The sequence below is a fragment of the Erithacus rubecula genome, assembly GCF_903797595.1.
Source record: "Erithacus rubecula genome assembly, chromosome: 1".
Lineage (NCBI taxonomy): Eukaryota > Metazoa > Chordata > Aves > Passeriformes > Muscicapidae > Erithacus > Erithacus rubecula.
Genome location: NC_136658.1, coordinates 35,060,221 through 35,076,113, shown reverse-complemented (window position 1 = coordinate 35,076,113; position 15,893 = coordinate 35,060,221). Strand labels below are relative to the sequence as shown.

General features: G+C 39.9%; 1 protein-coding gene across 6 annotated transcripts in view; it reads right to left on the bottom strand.

Annotated features, from left to right (window-relative positions):
- Nucleotides 1–15,893, bottom strand: part of FAT3 (FAT atypical cadherin 3) — a 382,360-nt gene that overhangs the window by 288,012 nt on the left and 78,455 nt on the right. For all 6 annotated transcript variants that reach the window (XR_013775721.1, XM_079317035.1, XM_079317037.1 and 3 more), the window contains exon 2: nt 7,512–10,823. Coding sequence is in view for 5 of the 6 variants with exons in the window: in XM_079317035.1 (XP_079173161.1) it covers nt 7,512–10,806 (3,295 nt within the window). In the remaining variant the exon portion in view is untranslated. The remainder of the gene's footprint in view (nt 1–7,511; nt 10,824–15,893) is intronic.

The following is a 15,893-nucleotide window of genomic DNA, read 5'->3' as shown; positions in this document are numbered from 1 at the left end:
TCCTTAATTTTACTGGCCCGTGGAGATTTCTATCTCTTGGACTTGTAAGAAGAAATGATTAAGCAGTGCAACAAAATGGCTCCATGTAATCTTAGACATTGTCCTAACATCCTCCTCCATATATCCCTGGAAGAGAGGAGAGCTCATACTGCCCTCCATATGCTCCTAAGCTCACACTTTTGCATGAACGACATCTCAATGCCCTTGGATTCCACTGGTGCTTTGCAACAGCTAAAATGGATTTTTCTCCAGTTTCCTCTGAACTACCACAAACTGCTTCTCATGGCCTGAAGAGATGCCAGGACAAAGCTGGTGCTCATGTGATCAGACTGAACACCAGACTCTGGAAGTCAATTTTCCTCTAATATCGTCTAACTCACTACCTGGTGGCTTGGTCCCCTTGCCAGCACCTTGGAGATAAGCTTTCTGCAGGAGCACCTGGGTATAATTTAATGGATGATGATGTATGAGCTAATATAGAGGTCACTTCTGGGATTATACACTAAGAGAGAGAATAACAGAACATGCAATATAGAACACTCTTGGAAACATCTCTTAAGGGTAATAAAGGTGACAGGAGGAAATACAGACTGCACATTTCTTTATCAATAAATAAACTACTTGGAGATTGAGACAAAATGTCCTATCACTAGGAGCATCCTGAATAATAAAGGAGACTCTCTAAACATTTTCCAAAGAAGGGAAAGCATGCAAATTACAGCTAGCTATAAAAATGGTACGTTGTGAGCTGTTTTATGGGGTATAAAGCCTAGAGAACTGAACAGCTTGACTAAAACAATTCTGCATGACTGGCCTCACTTCGGAAACTTTGAAAGTATGTCAGAATGATACTTAGAGCCTTTTCAAGTAAATATTTTCATAAGCTGACACATTGTTTTAGGGCTATATTATTAAAAAAAAAAATTAAGTTTGTTCCAGTGAAACTAAGACAAACCTTATTCCTCACTAATTTACATCTAGAACCAATAGGGAAATTATACACACAAAGACACAGAATTTGTATTAAAATTACTGGTTTTCTACCAGAACTAATTATAAAGAAAAGTGTTAGTGATTGTTGTCCTGAGAGTAGAAATCTTATATGAAGGAACACTTCCACTGTTAAAAGCTGCCAGAGATAATTCACAAAACAATAACAACAGAGTTCCACAGGCTCAGAAATAGCTGCTCTCAGGAATGCTTCATTTCTGTCTGACACAGATCCAGGCTGACAGACCAGATTTTGGCCAGGACTGTGCTCCATCTGGCACACTCCTCCCCTAAAAGGCTGTTCAGTAGATGCACCATGGACTGAGGGCTGATGATCTTGTCATGAGTGCCTGCTCCAGGTGCCTGCTCTGTCAGCAGCCCTCTCTTCCCAAACCACCTCCCAGCAACATCCACTAGCTCTTCTCCTGTGGTATGGCTTGAAGTTACCTTGAAAAATGGATTTAGAAGCCTGGGATAATGAAGAGGCTCCAAAATACTGGTTCTGAGTAATGAAATCTGCCTACACTCTCCAGGAAGATGAAGAACATCTGTAATACTAGTGTCTCCAAACTCTACAGTGAATTAAATTCTGCCAGTGAGCCCACCCAGATCCACCCACTAGCTCCTACATGCCTCCATAAAATTAAACAATTGAGAGGGAGAAAAACATGTATCACAAACCATTTTCATTTTACTTCACTTTGTTTCAAGGAAACACTAGCAATGGTCCCACATAAATATTTATCAAACCACTCATATTGTAGTAAATTAAAGGATCCTCCAACCTGCATACACAATAACTGAAGACTATTTTAGGAGAGAATGACAAGATGCAAGGAGCATGAAGCAGTAAATTTATTCCTTTCTGCCAAATAGATGGAACAGGGCAGGCAGGTCTGGTTTACTGTAAACTATATAATCTGCTGTTTCTAGCTTCCATTATGAGTCATTTGAAGCCATGATTAGGATTTTCCAGCACCAACTGCCTTCTCTAGCCACAGTTTGTCAGGAATTTCTGTCACTTATGAGGTATCCAAATAAAAGATCAGACCATGATCCTTAGCACCATAAATGAACCCGTGGAGTCTGTAATAATTTGAACTCTACCTCCATTTTTCAGAACCTTTAGGCTTTCAGCACTGTGAAAGACAGGACTGGCTTGTTAACATGAATTTCAGGGATGAAACACCTAAAGATACTAAGTTAACAGGGTCATCTACAGCTTGCATTCTTATCAGAGGTTCTCTACAGGGGTAGAAATTAGTGTCAGCTAGTGCTTAATTAAATTAAAGTTGTATTGAACTTTTAAGTTCATGGGCTTTGCAAGAACATTAAAGGTTCCGTCAGCATTTCATTTATATCACTGTTTTATCTTCGTGTTTAATTTTAGTGGTACTTAAGATGTTCCTATGCTTTCCTGAGAACAAGTAAAAACCTTGTTACTTCAGTTTTCCCACTGGAGTTAGTAATTCCTTGCTTGTCAAGATGCTGCTCCACCAATTCTGGCAAATGCTATAGAAACTTCTGCAGCAGAAGATGCTGATTTTGTCTCATCTCTGCTCCTCTAGAACTCACCTTCCTATTACCAGTATGATCATTCCCTATTACAGTACATCCATGGGCAGTGTAAGGGTATATACAGAAACTCTTTGAGTGACAGGCTGCTACATTAACGTGTAGAAACAGATGCCTGACTAAAAAGTGGGGCTAGAGTGAAAAACGCAGTTTAGCTGAACTACAGCTCATCAAAAAAAGGAGAAGGAGGATTCCAGCACTTAGGCCTGATCTCATCTAACTCAACCTTTCAAGAAGTCAGGAACTCCCACTGGTTGTTCAAATCTCCACTGCAGCCAGAAAAGAGGTTGTGATAGATGGCATTTAGGCTCCCAAGGAGGGTGATATCATAAACCCATGTGCATTTGTTGGACTCACCACCAACTCCCAAAACAACAAAAACACACCACTTTGCTGTGTATTGACACTATGAAGGTATATATACCAGAGCTAAAAAAACTCAAGTTTTTAATTAAATTAAATTAAATTTAGCAGTGTCAGCAGTGTAGGATCTCTGACAGAGACCACTTCCACAAGAGTAGTCATAACTATTAAAGCCAACCTGTGATAGAAACTCTGAGCACACTCTCATCCCACACAAATTTTTTACCACATCTCTGCTCATTTTGTGTCACAACAATCTGGAGAGATAAAAGTGGGTTTTGCACAATTTTATTCTAGGGAACTGCAGTTAGCAGACTGGTAAAGAGAGTAGAGATGTACACCAGGCAGGAAGCAGTACTAAAGATGAGGAAATGGCTCCAGCTTCTCTGCAGTACCAGAGTTGCACAAGGGGGAGGTTTACAGTCACTTCTGCAAGATCAAAATATCAGATATTGATCAATTTCTGTAGATAGAAAAGAAGGTGGGATGCTCTAACACAGTGTTGCCAGAAAATAAAAAAACATAAACTATTATTTACATTACTCTCACTCTATACTATTAAAAATATTTCTTCTACTTTTTATTTCTAAGAATTGCACTTATGTGTAGGTTTCAGAATAAAAGAAAATTCCCAGAAATTAGATTAAAACCATGACTCTGGTAGAGAGGAGTCATAACAAATTACCTAGCAGTAAGGCTGACAGTGTATCTTGTTCACAGTTAACAGGGATGGGCTACATCTGACCAAAGCACAGCACTCAGTGTAGACCTCTACTTGAGCAAGTCTCACAAAGACCTCTGCACATTTTTTAGAACATGATTTACCCAACTTATTTCATTTTTACATTAGGGTGAAATGAGTCATGTTTGTCAGTTGCTTGTTTCCTTCTGTTGACTTGAAGAAGCTTGCAGTGACTAGTTCTCACTGCAGAAAACTGTATTTTATAACAGATTAAATATCTGGATTCCAAAAAAATGAACATGATGCAAAGAAAAAAAAAAAAAGGCAGTTCTGAACAGAAGACAGAAGGATCACATCACATGTTCCTCAGTGCAAGGTTTGCAAATGGCACATTTGTAACATTTATATCAATAGTCAATTTAAAAAAAATGTTCCTCCATATTTTTTAACCTCTAGGAAAGTCTGAAACCAGATTTTTAGCTATGAATCATGACTGACTTCTAAACCCATGAGAAATTTCATTTTCTATCTAAAGGTAATAGGAAACCACAGATGGAGTTAAAAGGTCAGGAACTGCAGAAATCCACTTCAGGAGACATTCTATTAATTTACAGATTTGTACTGGCTCCGACTCCTGGAAATGGAAAGTAAATCCACAGAAGTAAATTTGGAAGTGATTCACACTTCTAGCTGGCAAATACTTGCTATGCTTCTGGTTACCACCACCTATGAACTGGCATATTTAGCAGTGGATGCTCTAACAACAATCTTCCAAATCAACTCTACGTGACATGAGGCAAAGAGCAGCATTGTAGGAAGGGAATTCCAGGCTCACCCCCATGGTATACAGCTCTCACCAAACCACAGCAGCATCCAGATTTGCACATTTACACCGTGCAGGAGGATCCATAGGGACCAATACAGAGAAGACTCCCAAGCTGGCTGACTATAATCCACTGCTGTGACCTGAATGGAGAGTGGCCTGATGTGGAACCCACACCAAAAGCTAAATCAAGATCCATGGAGAGAGATCACGGTATCACAGAATCATTTAACTTTGACAAGACCTCCAAGATCCCCGAGCCCAACCATTAACCCAGCACTGCAAAGTCCATCACTAAGCCACAGCCATGAGTGCAACATCCATATGTTTTTTGAACACTTTCAGAGATGGCGATTCCATCACATCCCTGGGTGGTGGTTCACAATACTTTCAGTGAATAAATTTCCCCTAAGACCAAATCAAAACCTTCTTGTCCTGACACTTGTCATTTGGAGAACAGACTGACTCCCACCTCATTACAAGCCCCTTTCAGGCAGTTGTAGAGGGAGAAGATCTCCCCTGAGCCCTTTTGTTTTTTAGATGCACCATTATGCTCCTATATACATCTGTAGTGGAAGAAGGAGCCACAGTGGGAACAAATGTGCAGTGTGAATCCATCATGAAACTCCTCAGTACCAATGTGCCTCAGGGAGCAAAAGCACATCTCACTCAACACACAGGGCAACACCATTAACATGTAATATTTCAGAAAAGCAAAAATAATGCACTTGAGCAGAATTTTGCTGAAAGCACAGACTTGTTTGCAGTCCAGCCTGCTCATATATCAGGATGAATTTGGCCCAGTTTATATCCTAATGATTATAATGGATGCTGCAGTCATCTTTTCATTAAGGCAGCAGCCAAAAATATTGATTCGTTGTACTTCACACTCCTGCTTACCTTCACAAATTTCAGGAGAGACGGTGCATAAGCCAATAGAGTTGGTCAGTTTAAAAGTGACTAATGAACTGCACTGAAAGTAAATAAACAGCTATCTCTTTATAAATTAATTCAATATGTGACTTAAGCCCTTTTCTACATCTAGAAAGCTGATTCATCATTCAGCAGCATTTAAGTTGCCACCAGTTCAATAGCAGAGTATTAATGTTGCATTCTATTTGACACACAAGGTCAAATCCTGCATTCAGCCTACCACAGCACGACCTGGAGTAACCCCAAAACCCTGCCCTCCACATCACCCTGGCTGCAGCTCTGCACCCAAAGCGTTCTTCAAACTGCTTTTAAGAAGGCTTACATGGTATTGAATATTTGGGGAAATCAGAAACAAGAATCCCAAATCTTTTGATCTGCTGGCTTATCAAGTCTCTTCCAGAATGATTAAGTGAAATTGCACAGGTTGGTTCATTTTCATGTAACACTCACAAAAGAGTGCAAGACAAAAAAAATCTTTGCACCTTGAGAGATGTGGGGCATTTTTGCCTCAACAAAATATATTTCAATTTTTGGAAAGAAAGTAAGTATATTTAATGTGCACCACAGAGTAGAATTTCCCTGGAACAAGGGATCTAACTTTTTCTAGGTCATCGCCTCTACTAGTGCAGGCACAGGGTAAAAAATTGGTTATTTTTCTTATGAGTTGCATGTACTGAGTTACCTCTCCTACCAGCTATTTTAAGTTCAATAAATGTCAAAAGCTGAGATTTCTGCATCAATACTGCAGCATTTTCACCAACTTCCCAGAGCTTTATAAAGAACCCATTGAGATGAAGTTAATGTTACTGAAAAAGTAGGTAGGACAAAATTTTCAAATGCAGGAGCTTAATATTTAAACACATGTCCAAATGCCTAAATAATGTTGCCGAATGCCTTCTGCTACTATCAGCACTGCAGGATGTGTGAGTTCCTAATGTTTCTGGAAATTACACTAAGTGCCCTCTTGACTTCTGACACTCAAGTCTGATGTTTCTGGACATAAGGTTTTGACTGCAATCATCTGTGTACAGCTGTAGCAGCAAGTCTGTAGCAAAAATAGAATAAAAATATTTTTCTCTGCTTGTACTTAGATGAGAGTCACAGCATTTGCAATGTCGTCTGTTTTTCATAATGTTCAGTTTAGAAAGTTGACATTTGATTAAACAGTTTGAATTTGCCAAAACATACATTTTAATCTTATGTTTAATACCACATTCTCAATTAAAAGCTTCAGAAGAAGACATACAAACCACAGTAAACTCACAGACCTAACATATTTAATGTAATTTCTGAAACTGTTGACTAATATTTTCTAATTTCCTCACTACTTCTAGTGCACAGCTGCACCATTTTTCCCAATAACCATCAGACATTGAAACAGCCAGTTTTTAAGTGTTTTACTAAATTCACTTTTATATTTAGTATTTTGAACGTTTTCCAATAGGGTGGTATGGTAATAAAGTTCAGCATCTGAAAAACCTTCACTATATTGACAATGTTTTATAACCAATGTTTACAATACTACAACCACCAAAGGAAAGCTAGAACAGGTCATTTACAGCTGTAAACATTTCCCTGGATTTCTACCTTTTGCATAAGCACACCAACACTGATAAACACCACAGTACAAGAAAGTGTACTACACAGGATGGTGTGTCATTCCAGAACAACTCCCATGAAAAATGACTCCCAGCAACAAGAACAAGAGCACAAACAGGTTTTAGGACAAAATAATCTTTCGTTTATGCTCCTTATTTCCTTTCATTGGGTTTAACAGTGAATTCAAGGTCATGAGTATTGCGACTCTGTGGAGGTGCCCTGAGTAATTTACAGAGATCAACAGATAATGCAGTGACTGTAAGCGAGTCATTCTGTAACTATCACTGCCTTCTAAACGGAGTCATCACACAGCCACTGAAAAGAAATGTGTATTATTTCACATCCACAGAGTGATGGACATAACCAGGTAATTAGATCATGCCACTGCTGTGCCTGGAAAATCCTTACTTACAGGCAATTTTATCTTGCCTGTTAAGACGAACTGAATTTCTTGAGTAAAGAAAGTAAAAAAGTAGAAAATATTATGCCTCAGCTTTGCTTTTGAAAAAAAACCTCTTTGAAGGAGGAATTAGAAACAAGACTCACCAGTTTCTTCATCGATGCTGAATCTCCCCAGGCCACTGCCATCCCTGATGGAGTACTGGATCTCCCCATCTCTTCCAGAGTCCTCATCCCGAGCAACAACTTGCAAAACACTCGTACCAATGCGGGAGTTTTCCTTTACAGATCCAACGACAGCAAAGTCAGGAAAATAAGGGGTGTAAAGATTTTCGTTAACATCCACCACTTCAACTTCCACAAAAGAGAGAGAGGAGAGGGAAACCGGGCGGCCCTTGTCCTTGGCACGCACGGTCAGGTTGTAGAACTGCTGCTTCTCGTAGTCGAGCTCCTTGTTGAGGCGGATGGCGCCGCTGGCTTTGTCGATCTCGAAGCGCCCGTTGTAATCGTTCACCAGCGAGTAGCGCACCTGGCCGCCCAAGCCCAGGTCTGGATCCTGCGTTTCCAACCAAGCTATGACAGTGCCCACCGGCAGGTCCTCAAGGACCTTCACGTTGTAGCTGGACGGGATAAAGGCTGGGGAGCAATCGTTAACGTCGTCCAAAAAAACCTTTAGAGGCACAACGGAAAACTGCTGATGGCCACTCTCTGCTCTGTCCCTAGCCTCAATCTTCAGCGTGTAGTTTGCCTTTGCTTCCCGGTCTAGCTGATCTGCCACATACACCACTCCCGTGGAGCTGTTGATAGCAAATTGATGGGTGTCTGTCAGTACCGAGTAAGTCACTTCACCGTTAGATCCTAGGTCTTTATCTCTGGCTTCTACCTGGATAATCTCTGTACCAAGACTTGTACTTTCTAAAATATTAACCGAGTAACTGTCCTGTAAAAAAACAGGCTTGTTATCGTTTGCGTCCTCCACAGTGACAGTCAGCAGTCTCCATGCAGATTTCTGTGGACTACCTAAATCATAAATTGTAATATTAAGGAGATAGAGCTCTGTTTTTTCACGGTCCAGTGGCATGAGAACACTAAGTATCCCCATCTCCATGTCAATGTTGAAACAACTATCTACATTACCACCAGAAATTGTATAAAGTACTCTTCCATTAAAGCCTGAGTCAGCATCATAGGCTTTTATCCTCAGGATGGTGGCCCCAACCGGCAGATCTTCCGAAACCTTTACATCCGTAGGAAAGGATTTGTCAAAATGAGGTGCCTGCCTGTTGACTGAATAAAAATCAAGAAAACCATCTTCCAAATTCAGCTTCACATTTGCTTTTGCCTTTTTGAGCAATTTTTCTGCTAGCTTCTGAGCAACTCTAGTTTCTCTACAGCTAAAGGTCTTTGAAGACACCTTCCCGTGAACTACTGAAATATTAACGAACATAGAATCTGCAAAGTTCTCTCCATCAGTTGCTGTTATCTTGAGGCCAAAATTGCTGTTCTTTATGCCAGAGTTAACAAGAGATTTTTTAAGTTGCAGGATACCAGAGTCTGGATTTAAATAAAAAATGCCAAGCTCATTTCCAGAGATTATTTTGTACTTCACAAGCTCTAGCTCATCTATGTCTATTGCAGAAACAGCAGTGATGTGACCACCAACAGGAAAATCAGATGAAATCACTCCCTGACAGGCCACTTTTTCAAAGAGGGGCTTGTTATCGTTGACATTGCCGATGTATATGGTGACATTCACCTCACTTTCGTGGCGGTAGGGAGAACCCCAGTCGGAAGCTCGCACAATGAACCTGTAGCTTTCTGGCGAGGACTCAAAATCCAGTTCTTCAGATGTGCTGATGACACCTGTGAACTGGTTTATTGTAAATGGCAGTGAGTTGAGACTGGCAATACTGTATGTGATGTACCCATTTTCTCCCCTGTCCTCATCAACTGCTGACACTGCCAGAACGCTGGATCCCACTGGGACACTTTCATTGACGAATGAGCTGTAGGAGAGCTGCTGGAACTCCGGAGTGTGATCATTGGCATCCTCTAACCTGACAGTAACCTGTGCTTTTAAATCACCACCTTTGTTTGCATATACTTCTAATTCATAGAGGTCCTTCTCAATGATTTTCAAAGGACAAGCAGTAGTAATAAGGCCTGTGTTGGGATTAATCTTAAAATACTCAGCATCCTCACTTGGAGATATTCTGTATTCCACACCCTGTGGCTCAGGCACCAGCTTAACTACTGCAACCACCACACCAGGAGGTGAAAATTCACTGATCAAAACATCATATGATTCCTTTTCAAACTTCAGGGGGATAATTTCCTTCTTGGGACTAGCAATGTGGACCAGTTTGACTGCAGAAAACTTCTGAGGAGATCCTTTGTCCTTAGCTTGGAGAGTGAGGTTATAACCATAAGGGAAGCTGTCCCAATCAACAGGCTTCCTTTCTTTGATTTTGTACTCATTCATCCATTTCCCCTCTTTAGTCAGAAAGAATTGTTCCAGAGGATCTCCAGCCACAATAGAAACAGATTCTATTTCTCCATTGGCTCCTTCATCTAGGTCATCAACGTTAACAACTGCATAGGTAGGTTCCTTGTCTGATGGGAAGGGGATGTGGGTTACTACACTTATTGTTGGGGCGTGTTCATTTATACGTTCAATGTGAACATAAAGCTTGGCAGTGCTGCTGACGCCATTGTTTCCATAAAGCTTCATCCCACGGTCCACTGCCAAAATCTCAAGGTCATATCTGTTTTTCTCATCGTAATTTAAGCGGCCACTTAGGGAGATAACACCACTCGTAGGATGAACTGAGAAAAGATCAACTTTATTTTTAAAGTAGTAGTAAAATTCACCGTTGGACCCAATATCCGCATCTGTTGCAGTCACCTGTGCAATGCTAGTCCTTAAGGGAGTGCTTTCTGCTATCGTGACAGAGTACGTGGTTGGTGAAAACAAAGGTCTTAGGTCATTCATATCCAAAACCTGGATGTTCACTTTTGTCCATGCTTCCAAGTCCTCTCCTCTGACAGACCCTTTTACCATCAATAAATAGTTGTCCTGGATTTCTCTGTTCAATATAGCAGAATTCCCACCTTTAGTCCTTATCCTGAGGAAGCAGAAGTCAGCAATGATGACTTCCTCAGCTTTAAAAAAGCCCTCATCATCACCAGACACTATTTTGTACTTGATATCCCACGAAAGGTCAGCCATGGTGATGCCCATCCTCGTCTGACTGTTGACATAGGTCCTGGCTGCGGAATTCTCGTACACTGTGGCATTGTAAGAGGAATGTGTGAAGTGAAAGCCAAGCGGGACAGTCCCGTGAGCCGCCTGGCAAAGGGAGGCCAGGACCTCGACAATCAGAAGGGCGAGGCATGACGGAGGTAGCCGTGAGCCTGACCAGCGGCCCATATTCACACCCATCACATCATTCTTCCACCCTGTGACAGAGAGAGGAAACAGGGAATGGGTGAGCGAGAGAGAAAAACTGTACTGTGAAGTGACACCTCAAAATCAGTTACTACATTTCTAATCGAAAGCAAAGTCTATGTAATATCAATTCACCACATATTTAACAAAACAGAAAGGGAGAACACTATACACACACACAAAATCACACCAGTTCTGGGTATTTTCACACCTGTCTGAGTAGTATATATGCACGTTCATGTACATGCACATATATATGTAACTACACATATGCACACTTCTTTAACATAAAAGGTTGCACCACACCCATTTAGATGTTCACACAGTCCAGAATAATAATCCCAGTGAAAAAAAAAATTAAAATCCACTACAGCAGCTCCAACTAAGCCTAAATTTGTTTTTTTTCAGAGCATATTGAAAAGTTCATTCTCACCCCCAGTGTTTGGAAGAAAGAGAGGATTTTCATATGTATGTGGCTATGTGGCACTGTGATAGTCAAATGTTCCCTTTCTTTATTTTTTATGGTCAGTTAAGAATGATGACATTTGAGCCATCAAGAGCAAGCAGAATAAGAAAGTCATTATGCAGTCATTACTTTAAATACAGATACTTTCAGAAAAGTCTCAGTACCTCATTTCAAGAATCTAAATTGTGAGGTTAAGCAGAGACAGAGTAACTGGAGTCACTGGCTGAAGGTTGCTGGAGGGTACTGCAGAAGCTGGAGCCAAGTCCTGCTTATCACTTCCTCCTTGAAAGCAGAGGAAAGGAGCCTGAGGAAACTAGGCAGGTGGTACCACAAGGCAGTGGGTATCTTTGTTACAGAGTACCTGCACTGCTACTTGTGAAAATCATAAAAATCAATTTAAAAAGGCAATTATTAAAAGACTCACTGCACACACACACTGTTCTTATTGTCATTTAAAAGCTACTTGAAAATGTCTTTTTCTCCAAGCTAGAATACAGGGAGGAAAAGGATAGGAAAAGTTGTCAATGATACAGGTTAATGTAAACTTCCAAGAAAATTTCAACTTCCCCAAGGAGATTTATAAATTGCATGCAAGTTTTGAAATACGAATTCATATTAGTTATCACCTCCAATGTAATGGAGGGACCATTGAAGTTTCAGTACTAACAATGAACAATTTATTATATTGATATTGCAATGACCACACACCACAGTTAGCCTCCCGATCCCACAGTCTATATCCCATCGTTTAACACACTGATCAATTTGGTCAATTCTCCCAAGTGTTTGTCAAAGCACTCATCTTTCAATACATTTCTTTTTACATGCAGTTATCCCCCTGTCATTATTCCTTCTTATTTTCTTTTCTATTATATTGAAAAAAAAAAAAAAAAATAAACTATTCTAAGAAGAGAGTAAAAATGTAAGATTGTATCACCTTCTGGACCTGCATTCCTAGTAGCCAGCAAATGTCACTTGTGGCAGTTCCTTTTCTGAATATACCCACTCAATTATTGTGCATGTAGCATGTGAGTCCTATGAATAACATCTTATTTCATACAGTTCATACATCAAATAAATACAATTCTCCACTATGCTTTGGGTACATGAGGGAACAGGTCTCCCCATGCTCAGGTTGACCTCCAGAAGCCACAGGACGGAATTCTTCATCTATGAAAGGTTATTTCACTGTTGCTACCATTTCACTCAGCTGAAAGATCAGCAGTGGCATCTTGTTCTTCAGCACAACAAACATTCATCAGTTTATTCCACCAGTATGAAAACATCAAAGTCCCTTCTGTTCATGGGGCTTTCTTTATGCAATGACTTTTGAGTACTGACACTAAAAGCTGTTGCTTCAGACTAGTGTGGGAGATTATGCTAGTTGTATTTTGTATGTGTATATATATATATACACAACATACAATAAACTGCCAAAGAAATTCAGCCAATGATAACAAGAAATTCCAATGAGATACAACTCACGAGAAAATAAAGGGCTGGACCTTTTCTGTGACATGCACCATTAAAACCATCAAGAGACAACCACTGTACTGCTGCCTCTCATGAAGAGCACTTCAGCATCCTTTGTCTATAACCACAGTATCTGTCTCTCCCTCTGCTACGAGAGAAAATTTTTGCTGGCTTATAGAAGAGACTGATGTTATGTTTCATATGAGCACCTAGAATTTTTTCACCACAGCAACTTCCTAGAAATTCATTTTCCTATTTATGAAGTAAGGAAATGAATTATCTTATCCTATTTATGTCTCATTTGGTGGTCTAGTTTCTCCTGTCCATGCCATAGTTCAGCATCAGCTGGCTTCTCTCCATCTTTCAGTGTCATCAACATCAAGTTTTCAAGTCCAGCATAACTGGAAATCAATTTTCCTGAGAGTATCATTTCTACAAAAAAAAAATCTCACCCTAATCTCAAACATACTGCTGCAAACCCAGTCATGTCAATAGTACACAAAGTTTTAGAGGCTCAGTGCAATCAATATCAGACCTGAAACACTAAATTCCACCTAGAAGCAGCAAATGTATACGTGTGTGTGTGCTACTGAAAGCATGTTTTAGCTATGTATACAGATGTATACACAGACAAGTAGATTGTGTATTTTTAGGTAGAATTTAATGGTTGGCACTGGAAAAATCGAACCTTCCCATCAGGCAGCACTTTTAGAGTTTGATTTCATCTCAAATGTGGTATGCAGAGCTGTAACAAGCTCCCCATTGAAGTTATTCATCTATCCATATATTTATACAGCTATCATCATTATATTATATCAAAGTCCCAATGGATGAGGTATTAAGCTGTCACTTGGGCAACCCAAGAATGTTTATTCATTTACTGAATTCCTTTATTCTGGGATATTTGTTTTTAAGAGTTCATAATACATACATACTTAACACACAGGAAATGTAATGAGATAGGTTACAGAAACAAAGTACAAAGCAACTCGCCATAAATTAGAGGCATTTCTCTAAAGGCACTTCTTGTCAAAAAATGTTATGTTTCAAGTGAAGAGAAAGGTTGTGATTACTTTTGCTTGACTTTAAAATGTTTGGACAGGAACTACCAAAAAAAAAAACACAACTCCCTAGTACTGCTCAACATGGTTAGTATGAAGGGAAAAAAAAGGGAAAAAAGAAAGGAAATTAGAGGAATAGTGAACCGGGAAAAAGGAAAAGGTAAAAGCTTTCTGAGAAAGGAAAACTGGTTACAAGAGCAGAAGAGACTAAAAGGAAACAACTCCCTTTTAACTATCCAAGGAGGTAAAAAAATATAGAAGACCAGAATCTTTCCACTGTAGCTCTCATTAAATACTCCGGCCTTGAAGTGGGAAGGAAAAAATGGAAAAATAGAACTGTCTGTCTTGATTTTTAATACTCTTTAAAACAAACTTGAACATCATGGAGAACTCTATTATTTTAAATTTAGTTCATCATTTGAGTAATTTTCCTTTGCTCCTTGAACAATGACTTGAACAATGTGACCCAAACCTTGCAGAACAGTTGCAAGGACCTGTAGGTGGCAGGTACTCCTTAGAGGAATTGAGATATTCCTTTATCTCATCTTGGCTCTGGCAACCTCCAGTCTGGGCTGCATCCAAACATAACACCCCACCAGACAGAGAAAGAAGACTGGAGTCCCAGGAACTGCCAGGATTCCTGCACACCAAAAATGTGGCTCTAACTCAGTGTGCAGATAAGAAACAACTGCTACCCATTCCCTGGTTTGACTCCTTCTCCCTAGGCTTCACGACATAAAATACTTGAAAAAAAACCCAGTGTGTATGTATCTTGGATAAACAAGAGCCAAAAGGTCTTTTACAGAATGTAAGGAATAAAGCGGACAAATTTCTTCAGCAAACAGGAGGAATAAGCTTTTAGCAGGCCACAGAAGGGATAACAAAAGAGCCTTCTCCTCTCTCCCTACTTTGCCTCCAAACCCAGGTATACTCTGAGAGCATGTTTCCAGCTGGCCATCAGGCAAATTTATTTAGGCAACATGACTGGCTAATACAAAACAACCATTAAAGACTTTTTTACATGTCCTTTGAAGACAGAAGAAACCATCTGTGCTTTAACTTCCAGCTTCACTCAACAAAAGGTGAAGAAGAACCCAATGGAGCTCACATACATGTCCTCTGGGCTATGAGGAGGAAAGACTTTTCTTGACTTCAGATAAATTTCTGAGAGTCAAAGTGTTTATGCAAAGCATTTTTTTTTGCATGTGCATGGGAAAAAAGGCATCAAGAAACCTTGACTGAAAAGTTTTCTTCTTAGTTTGCATTTCTCTTGGTGAAGCTGGGAAAGGAAGTGTCTCCTCACACAGGACAGGACTGGAGACCTCACAGCATGGACAAATAGTATACTCTGAAATAGCTATTGTTTCCTTGAGAGAGTTGTCAAAATTCTCTTTCAAATGGCAGCTACTTAAATTTTACTAAATTAGCAGCTTTAAGGCAAAAAAAGGTATATTTGAAAATGCAAAGTAATTTTTAGGAAGCAGACGAACAGTAACATCCTACGCACATGAAGTCTAAATAGTATGTAGAGAAGTCATGCATCTGCTGCAAAACAGAAGCTCTTTATTTCTTGGGAAGTGGTCTTAATCTTCCAAGGTAACTCCTGTCACTCAAATGTCAACATCAACAACAACCAACCTATTCTCATGGTCTAACCATCAAAACATAAGGCATGAAATTTCTTCCCAGTGTTCTTTTCTATCAACAAGAGCAGTTTGACTACAAAAGAACTTCTACATGACCAGGTCATGAGGATCTGCAAAAGGACACAAGGAGGATTGCAAAGCATTGCAGTAGGTTTGCAGTTGTCACCTATGAAAGGCTTGCATCAAGCTCCATCAGTCATAGTAAAAAAACTGACAATAAATCCATTGTGGCCCATGCACATCAGTGCCCTGTCGGGAAAAGTCTCTTCCCTAGTAGAGAAACACTGAAAACGCTTCCGAACTCACTGAAATTATTATTTAGGCAAATGGAAGATACTGATCTAGGAGTTTAAAGATCAAGGTGTAATTCCACCTGCAAAGTTGAAGCACAGACTAGACATGGATTTTTAAACTCTCCTCTTATTACACAGGCAG